This window comes from Benincasa hispida, chromosome 3 (genome assembly GCF_027475165.1).
Source record: "Benincasa hispida cultivar pf3 chromosome 3, pf3_genome.v1.1, whole genome shotgun sequence".
In the NCBI taxonomy this organism is placed as follows: Eukaryota; Viridiplantae; Streptophyta; class Magnoliopsida; order Cucurbitales; family Cucurbitaceae; genus Benincasa; species Benincasa hispida.
The window spans coordinates 34,368,076-34,377,202 of record NC_143480.1 but is presented as its reverse complement, the minus strand read 5'-3'; the positions used below and the strand labels follow the sequence as shown (position 1 = coordinate 34,377,202).

General features: G+C 35.6%; 1 protein-coding gene across 7 annotated transcripts; it reads left to right on the top strand.

Annotated features, from left to right (window-relative positions):
* On the top strand, positions 1–8,684 carry LOC120073094 (serine/threonine-protein kinase CTR1-like). 7 transcript variants are annotated; one of them, XM_039025708.2, is made up of 16 exons: positions 1–754; positions 1,445–1,746; positions 1,829–1,973; positions 2,304–2,407; positions 2,499–2,707; positions 3,258–3,692; positions 3,834–3,874; positions 4,009–4,077; positions 4,191–4,291; positions 4,368–4,452; positions 4,585–4,683; positions 5,623–5,691; positions 5,798–5,929; positions 7,072–7,166; positions 7,246–7,411; positions 8,105–8,684. In XM_039025708.2, the coding sequence occupies exons 1-15, from the start codon at positions 197–199 to the stop codon at positions 7,355–7,357; spliced, it is 2,556 nt and encodes an 851-aa protein (XP_038881636.2). In that variant the 5' UTR covers positions 1–196; the 3' UTR covers positions 7,358–7,411; positions 8,105–8,684. The 7 variants fall into 7 exon arrangements, with proteins under 7 accessions (XP_038881636.2, XP_038881633.2, XP_038881634.2 ...); XM_039025705.2 differs by having other exon boundaries at positions 8,055–8,684; XM_039025706.2 differs by having other exon boundaries at positions 7,246–7,462.
* Positions 8,685–9,127: the final 443 nt, after the last annotated feature.

Sequence of the window (9,127 nt, the reverse complement as noted above, 5' to 3'; positions counted from 1 at the left end):
GGGCATATTGCGGTTATTTACGCCACCGTATAAATTATTTTATGGCTTTCCCTCTCTCTCTTCTCTATAATTCGATTGTCGGAAACAGAGAGAGAAAACTGGAAATTCCAATACACAGAAACCTTCCGAGCTCTTCAACAATGGCGGATTCTAGGGTTTCAAGGGGTTTAAGGTGATACGTATTCGTAATTTCTCGATGGAAATGCCTGGAAGGAGGTCAGATTACTCGCTTTTAAGTCAAATTCCAGACGAGGAGGTTGGAACGGGAGCTTCCACTTCGTTTTACGAGTCCATAGCAGCTGGCGGAAACGTTAAGAAGGGAAGAACCGATAGGGTTTTTGATTGGGATGGGAGTGGTGATCACAGGTTAAATACGCAGACGAATCGGATAGGGAACCTGTATTCATGGGTTGGTTTGCAGAGGCATTCTAGTGGAAGCAGCTACGATGATAGCTCCCTCTCCAGTGATTACTACGCACCGACGCTCTCAAACGCTGCAGCAAATGAGATCAATGCATTGGGATATATCCACGACGATGAATTCAGAGTGAAAGCTGTGGGAAGTGGAGGTTCGTCAGGAAAGAGCTGGGCGCAGAAGACGGAAGAGAGTTATCAGTTGCAGCAGGCCTTAGCTCTCAGGCTTTCTTCAGAGGCTACTTGTGCCGATGATCCCAACTTTATGGATCCGATGCCAGACGTGGCAGCTTTAAGATCCTTGTCGAGTTCAGCCGAGGCCATCTCGCATCGATTCTGGGTTAGAGTTTGCTTTCGTTTTTTTTTTTCCTTGTCTGTGTATGATTATCTCTCAGTAGTTTTTTCTCGTGCTTTTATCTATTGGCTTTTTTCTGCTTCATATAGATATCTCAAAGCATGCTTTATGGTGAGCATGTAATTCAAATTCGCTATTCGGTGTTATTAGCTGGTCTTTCTTTTCATTTCCTTTTTTGTCAAAGGATGCATAGACTCTAGGAAACGGTTCGAAGGAGGGGGATTTGCTCGGTGCGACGTTTTATAGGTTGGGATTGTGAATTAACAGTAATTTGGGTTTCATTGAGAAAAAAAAAAAAGGAAGAAAAGAACTATGGGAAGAAAATATTTGCAAGTTTTATCAGGGAATGTTCAAACGTAGTCATAAATCATCCTGGGTCTACTTGATCTTTTACAGGATAACTAATATAGTAGCTTGTAACTTGAAGTGCCGGTTCTCCAACTGTAAAAATTCCCTTAAGAATAAACTGAAATCTGGGAATTAAAGTATAACATCCAAAATTTCTTTTTCGCCAGCTGCAGATTTAGATATAAAAAATTGATTAGAAAGGCAGAGTTTGTCATTCTCATCACCTGCTTAGAATAAAAAAACTATGGATCCTGAAATTGCACTTTTAACACATGTAATTCTTTATCTTCGCGTGAGCATGCTATCTTATAATTTGGTACTCATCAGGTAAATGGATGCATGTCATATTTTGAGAAAGTGCCAGATGGTTTTTATCTAATTCATGGGATGGACCCGTATGTATGGTCATTATGCACCAATCTGCAAGAGGATGGCCGTATACCATCATTTGAATCTCTAAAGACAGTTGATTCCAACATTGGTTCATCAATTGAAGTAGTTTTGATAGATCGGCATAGTGATTCTAGCTTAAAAGAACTGCAAAACAGGGTGCATAATATTTCTTCTAGTTGTATAACCACAAAAGAGGTTGCGGATCATTTAGCAAAGCTGGTATGCAATCACTTGGGGTGAGTTGTCTACACTTGTGATAATCTTTGAGGTTTGAACCGTTCTATGATATATTAGTAAAATCTTCAATTGTATTACCAGGGGTTCAGTTTCTGAGGGAGAAGATGACTTGGTTTCTTCCTGGAGGGAATGCAGCAATGACTTAAAGGAATGTTTAGGATCTGCTGTGATTCCCTTATGCAGCCTATCTGTTGGCCTTTGCAGACATCGTGCTCTTTTGTTCAAAGTGAGAATTTCTTTTTATGCGAATCAGTGGTATATTCTTAACATTTTATATATTGCAGTCACGTTCTTTTCATTTTAACATTACTTTTAATATTTCATATTATGGCCAAAATATTGTCTGTGGTTCCTGGTGATTGATTTATAGCACGTTACTTCAGGTTTTTTTTTGGTGTGTGTGTGTGTGTGTGTGGGTGGGTGGGTGGAATGCATCTTTTTGTCAGTATGAATGACCATAAATATTATATAGTGATACTTATGGTTTGAGTCTGAGTTGGTAAATTTTGTATGAATACTATCTGAACAGACATGCCTAAGAATATAACTTTTGCAGGTGTTAGCTGATTCAATTGATTTGCCCTGTCGAATTGCCAGGGGCTGTAAATATTGCACTAGAGATGATGCTTCATCCTGCCTTGTTAGGTTCGGGCTTGATAGGTATGATTGTTCTATACTCTTGGCTGTTCTTGATTGATATAAAGCTCTCATGTTATGGCTGATTTCTTAACACGATAGTCCTAATTTTCAGGGAATATCTCATTGATCTGATTGGGAAGCCAGGTTGCTTATGCGAACCTGATTCTTTGCTCAATGGTCCATCATCCATCTCAATTTCTTCACCATTGCGATTTCCAAGACTAAAACCTATTGAATCTACCATTGATTTCAGGTCACTGGCCAAACAGTATTTCTTGGATAGCCAATCACTTAATATCGTATTTGATGAAGCTTCTTCAGGTGATTTTTTATTACAAGAATGCCAAGCTATCATATATATGTATGTATGTATCTATATCTATATATATACTTATCTCTTTACTTATCTTTGGTTGCTACTACTACTGCTGTTATTATTAGCTTCTTTTTTCAGTTGTTTTGAAATTTGTCAAGCCATCTTTAACGAGTTCATTATGCTTAATAAGTTTTCAGAACTAGTAGCTGCTTAGATTTGTTTTGTTACTCAGTTATTGATCTTAGTAGCGAGAGTAGGGGATTTTCTGAATCATTCACCTTCCATTTTTTAGCTATAGAGTTTAGACCTTTTGTAGGTTTAACTTAACTACAACGTATGACATGCGTCATAGACATACATTGGAGTACTGAACATTATACATGATATAAGCCTCCTGTTCTTTGGAATTGTGATGAATTCTGTCACATGATACATTCATTGTCTTTCTGCATTCCTCTTGTGAGTGGACTTGTTATTGAGGTTGTATGATCAGTGTTATACTAACTCCTCTGATACAATAGTTTCTATTAACCAGTTCAGAATTTTCATTTCCAGGGAATGTTGTATCTGGGAAGGATGCTGCGTTTTCTGTCTATCAAAGACCATTAAATAGGAAAGATGGAGATGGAAAGAACATAGTGCTTACTGGCGACAGGGACATAAATTATCAGTTATTAAATAAAAAAGCTGCCCAACTGAATGCTCAAGATGGAAATTCTGAGCAATTTAGATCATGTGTTACTTCTCAATATGGTGTACAGTCGACCCCTTTTGTAGAAAACATAGCCCCTCTAAACCACATCTCGCAGATTGGTTCCAAAGATTCTGAGCGTCTCCTGGGATTGTCTCATCTAAGGGTGGATCATGCTAACAATTTATCATTTCTTGATGGTGGTCAACTGATTAGAAAACCAAATGAGCTTTCCCTTGGCATGGAAGATTTGGTTATTCCATGGGCAGATCTTGTTTTGAGGGAGAAAATTGGAGCAGGTATATATGTTATCAATCTGGAAGAAACATTTTGTGCTTTCCCTCTACAAATGAATTTTAGCCCGCGAGAGATGTATTCTTAATTATATCAATTAATTATTCTCTACGTGGCCACACTAACTCTTTACCTGGTAAATTCAGGTTCTTTTGGGACTGTATATCATGCTGATTGGAATGGCTCAGTAAGAACCTTAAATTTTCTTTCTTTCTTTCTTTTAACATGGGTTTCAGATTTTGAAGTTGTATTGTTTATTATATTTTAAAATTTAACGATGCATGATGAAGACTATAATTTTGAGTGCATTGGAAATTTTAGGATGTTGCTGTGAAGATTCTGATGGAACAAGACCTACATGCAGAACGTTTTGATGAATTTCTTAGGGAGGTATGTGTTCAAAATTTGAAGCACCCGTAATATTTTGAAGATAATTTTTGAACAATTGTGTTCTACTTGCAAGTAATCATTCAGTAGGTTCAATCACCTTTTTGTATTTCTAGGTTGCCATAATGAAATGTCTACGACATCCGAACATTGTTCTCTTTATGGGTGCAGTCACAGAGCCTCCAAACTTGTCCATTGTCACGGAATACTTATCAAGGTTCTCCAAATTCCTCTAGTGTTGAATGTTTATAAACTAAAAAGAGAGATATGTTCACCATATGACTTAATTGCAGGGGTAGTTTGCACAGGCTTTTGCATAGACCTGGGGCACGTGAAGTCTTAGATGAAAGACGACGGTTAAACATGGCATATGATGTTGTATGTATTATCGAACTGTGTAGCTTTTAGTTGTTGCACCTGTTATTTTGTGAATGCCATTATCAATTATATTATCGTGTCTTGCTTCTGTTCATCCTTTTGTGCTTACTGTTATGTCATTGATATTAACAGGCAAAGGGAATGAATTATCTTCACAAACGTAACCCCCCAATTGTTCATCGTGATTTGAAATCTCCAAATCTTTTGGTTGATAAGAAGTACACAGTAAAGGTTCGTGCTGAAAATATTTGGCTTTCTAAATTGATTATTGACATTAAATCTAAGATTCCGTGGGCTAATCTTTGTATTAAATTTCTTGTCATTCTTCATTAAAAAAAAATAGTCATACTCATGTCTGGCGGGGAAGTGTTTGTAATTGTCATATTAGTTGATGTGCGTTTATTCAATGGACAACCCAGATGCTTGGGAGTAATCTGCCTCAGTTTTGAATTTCACTGGCTATGCATAGATATCGTGGCACCTCATTTCTGATTTTTATATATATATATATCTTCATGTGACTATCAATATAATCTGTCTTCAAATTGAAATATGAAAGTTAATGCATTGAATTGATCTATGTTTACTATTCTTTCAGCATATTACATTTCTTTCCCCTATGCATATGCATTGCAGCGTTGATTTGTTGTCAAAGATGCAAACAGGCTTTAATTTCACATGCAGTGAAATGATTCAAGTTCTTTTAAATTAATTGGTCTCCTACGAAGTTGATTCCTTTCACTGTCGAGTAAAAATCGATTATTGAATGTACATAGGAGGAAATCCTTTTAGGATGTTGTAATAGCAGAATCCTGGTGAACTAGATTTTATTTTTTTTGTTCTAATTTTTTGTTAACTTTTTCAGAGGTTGGGGGAGGAGACCCTTTGCATAAAAAATCGATTTATTGAATATATATGAAAGTAGGAGATCCTTTTAGAGTTTTAAATCAGAATCCTGATTGTCTATGATAGGTCAACTTGCTTTTGTTTGGGGAAGCGGGAATTGGATATGAACATGGTTTTAGAAAATGTTGACTTTTTGTTGATGCTTAAACCATGTCCTTAGTGATGGTGTCAGTTCCTTTCCATTTCCTACTCTCTCTCCCTCTATGTATGTGTGTTTTTGCTTTGATCGATTAATGTGTGATGTACCTGGTGGTATTTATGTAGGTTTGTGATTTTGGGCTTTCACGCTTGAAGGCACACACATTTCTTTCGTCAAAATCAGCTGCTGGGACTGTAAGTTCTTGTGTGCATGGCATTATTCACGTAATAATAATTGTAAGATGTTTCTTGAGTCTGGACATTTTATTAGCCAATAAAAATACTACTTCCTGTTTATCAGCCTGAGTGGATGGCACCAGAAGTTCTCCGCGATGAGCCATCAAATGAGAAATCGGATGTTTATAGCTTTGGTGTGATACTGTGGGAGCTTGCTACATTGCAGCAACCATGGGGCAACTTGAACCCAGCGCAGGTTTGTTTTCAAGATTTAGATTATTTAGTGATGCTATAACCAGAAACTTTCTTTGATTTTCCATTGCTTGGTTAATAACTGTTTAAGTTGTCGAAAACAATTTTTTTTTAAAAGGGATATTTGTTGGCTGAAGAACGGTGATAGACTACCTTATTTGAGTAGAACTGTTTCTGTAGGTTATACCTTTGTGTCCTTGAGTTCTAATAGTCAAACGATCATAATAGTGCTTTGAAATATGAACTTTCAAGACCAACTGGTACTAATAAATGACCGGAGTCTGGGATAATTAATGTCTATGTTTGGATTTGTAGGATAACTAATGTTGGAAGTTAAATGAATGTGTTTGATTTATCTATTTTGAATATAGAAACTAAAACTAAATAATTATTTAATCAAATGTATGAGAACAAGTAATGTAGTCATAATTAAATTTAATTATTTAATATATTATTATATTGATTAACTATTTAATCACTTAAAATATCAATAAATGAATATTTTTTAATTAGACATTATTTAAATTATTTTATTTATTTTAAAAAAATAATTAAGTAAATATAAATTAATTAGAATATTAATAATTAATAATAAAATTTTATATTAAATAGTTATGATAACATAAAATCTCAATGATAAATGTATTAGTTGAAATTTATTGAGTCTAAATAATATATTTATATTTAATAATTATTAAATAATGATTAATTGATATTAATTTATTAATTATTTAGGCTCTATTTATCTCCAAGATATAAAAATCCAAGTATAAAGGGCATTAAAAAGCCCATGTCGAATGGATTTTAAAGTTCTATAGGTAACAATATCTTAGATTTTAAAAAGTGAAATCATGTGAAACAATTAAGGATATTAAATGTCTGTCTAAATTCTCATGGTAATATCTGTGGAACAAACCGGCCCTAAAGTAAATTTGCACAGCATAATGCAGTTGGTGACTTTTTAGTATGACAGTGTAATGCAGTTGGTGACTTTTTAGTATGATAGTTTGCTTGTTTGTAGTTTATGTTTTCCTGTGACCCAGTAAATTAGGAGGCTGGATAATTCTGTCATTGTCGAACCCCGAATTGTCAAATTATGATAGGTCAATTTTCTCTTTCAACCTGGGGGAGAATTATCTTGTGTAGGTTGTGGCAGCCGTGGGTTTCAAAGGCAAAAGGCTTGAGATCCCACGTGATTTAAATCCTCAAGTTGCTACTATTATAGAGGCTTGTTTTGCCAGGTGAGTTGAACTTCTGCTAGGTTTTCTTACGCTGTTTTGCTCCCAACATTTTTTAGTAACCATTGGATTTATTCTTCAGTGAGCCCTGCAAACGTCCTTCCTTTTATGAAATAATGGAATCGTTGAAGCCACTGATCAAACCTGCTATGCCTCATCAAGTTCGCTCAAACATGTCATTAGTTACTCAATGAGGGGACCCAAGGGACGTCTCAGTTTTGTTCATGTGAAAACAGAGTTTTCAAAAGGTTTGTCTGGCAGATTAAGATGCTGTTCAGATAGATTCAGCTGTGTGTTCAGTAAGGTTTCTGCTCTGATTTTTCTTTGTTCTTCCCATACTTGTGTTCCTAATGGTAGAGAACTGTTTTTGACTTTCCTGGTGAAAGGAAGGAAAACTTGCAATCTTGAACAATTAGACCACTGTAGTCTTCTTTCCAGAATGTTCCATCTTGAAAGGTGTTACCGTTAGAGAGAAGGTTCTCAAAATCTACGTCCTTTCCAATATATATTTTGATATTCAAGCCTAATATTGAACTGTCTTAGCGTTTAATATTCCCTTAAATAAATGCATGGGATCTCCATTTCATACTAAAAAAAATAAGGAATAATTCCTTCATGTCACATCTTCATGATAATGTAATTAACTCAGGAAGTTGAGATAGGCTCAATAATGCATACAAGAAATAGTATTGCTCACGCATTAGAGTCCTTGTTTGCTTCAACCTTTTTTAGGTGTCTACTGTTATTCGATTTGCAATGTTCAAATTGTTGATAGCATACCTGCTTATGCATTAGAGTCTTTGTTTGCTTCAACCTTTTTTAGGTGTCTACTGTTATTCGATATGCAATGTTCAAATTGTTGATAGCATACCTGCTTGTGTTTCGTTGCAGATTCATTCATGTATATTAATTTCTTCGCTGAAAGTGCCTCCATTTTTTAGGCAAACGAAGGAACTGCCTTCAGTTTTGTTGACGCACATGTTCTCTCTTTACCACAAAAATATACGTACACCCTCTCCAGCTGCACAATGTGTCAATGTCAACCCCCAGCGTTGTGCTGTTTTATGTATGATTTTACCGTGGCCGCTGAGTCAATCAAAGACGGCCCACTCTATCCACAGTTCTAACTTTTCCCTCTTGTACAAACAAATATAAGTGCAACATTCCATTGCAGGCAATTCAAATAGAGAGCTACAAATCCCTTGAAGAGCCTCATGGCACTATGGAGTGACAAAAGCCGCTCCTAATTTTTTAGCAGTCACATTAGGTTCGAAAGCTAGAAGTGTTAATATTGTACAATGATGTAACTTCCAACAGATCATTTGCACCATTGTTTTTTGTATATCCATTTCTCAAGTATTCTGTTATGTTCTGTATACATAGGGAAAATGTGGTTACTTTTGACGTCTTCTAGCGACTGGGTCAGATCAAGCGCTTAGCTTTACCATAACATTTGATTATAGGGTCAAAGTTTTGGGCAGACAGATTTGGTCAGTGCAAATTGTACATCTTATTCTCTTCGATTCTGTGTGGGGCTTCATTTTTATAAGTTAAAACTTGACCCTTGACTTGTGCTCTTCCAATTATGATATCGTTCTCCATAGATGGATGTGTTTCAAGAAGTATGGGCGTTTGATACAAGTAGAGTATGTTTAGTCTACAAGGTAAAAGAAAGATTGTGGTTTACAGGTAAAATACTATTTGAGGTATTGTCTCAGTCCAATCAATTTTCTCCCCCTCCCAACGCATAAGGTGGAATACACAAGCATAACAAACTATATATGTATATAAACCTAGTCAAAATGAAGGAACTATTCGTACAATGTTGAATAGAAATAAAGAGCGTCAATCTTTGATAATTTTGTCAGCATCAAATTATTTGCAAATAGTTCTATTCAGTGGTGTAAAAGATTATAATATCATAAATGAATCAAATTAAAATTAGGAATTTGTTAGGACCTCAG

Excerpts from the sequence above, each read along its gene's own strand:
- LOC120073094 (XM_039025708.2), top strand. The coding sequence starts at position 197 with ATGGAAATGCCTGGAAGGAGGTCAGATTACTCGCTTTTAAGTCAAATT. Across the intron at positions 3,875-4,008 it reads ATGCTGATTGGAATGGCTCA|GATGTTGCTGTGAAGATTCT; the intron begins GTAAGAACCTTA and ends TGGAAATTTTAG. Across the intron at positions 5,930-7,071 it reads GCAACTTGAACCCAGCGCAG|GTTGTGGCAGCCGTGGGTTT; the intron begins GTTTGTTTTCAA and ends TATCTTGTGTAG.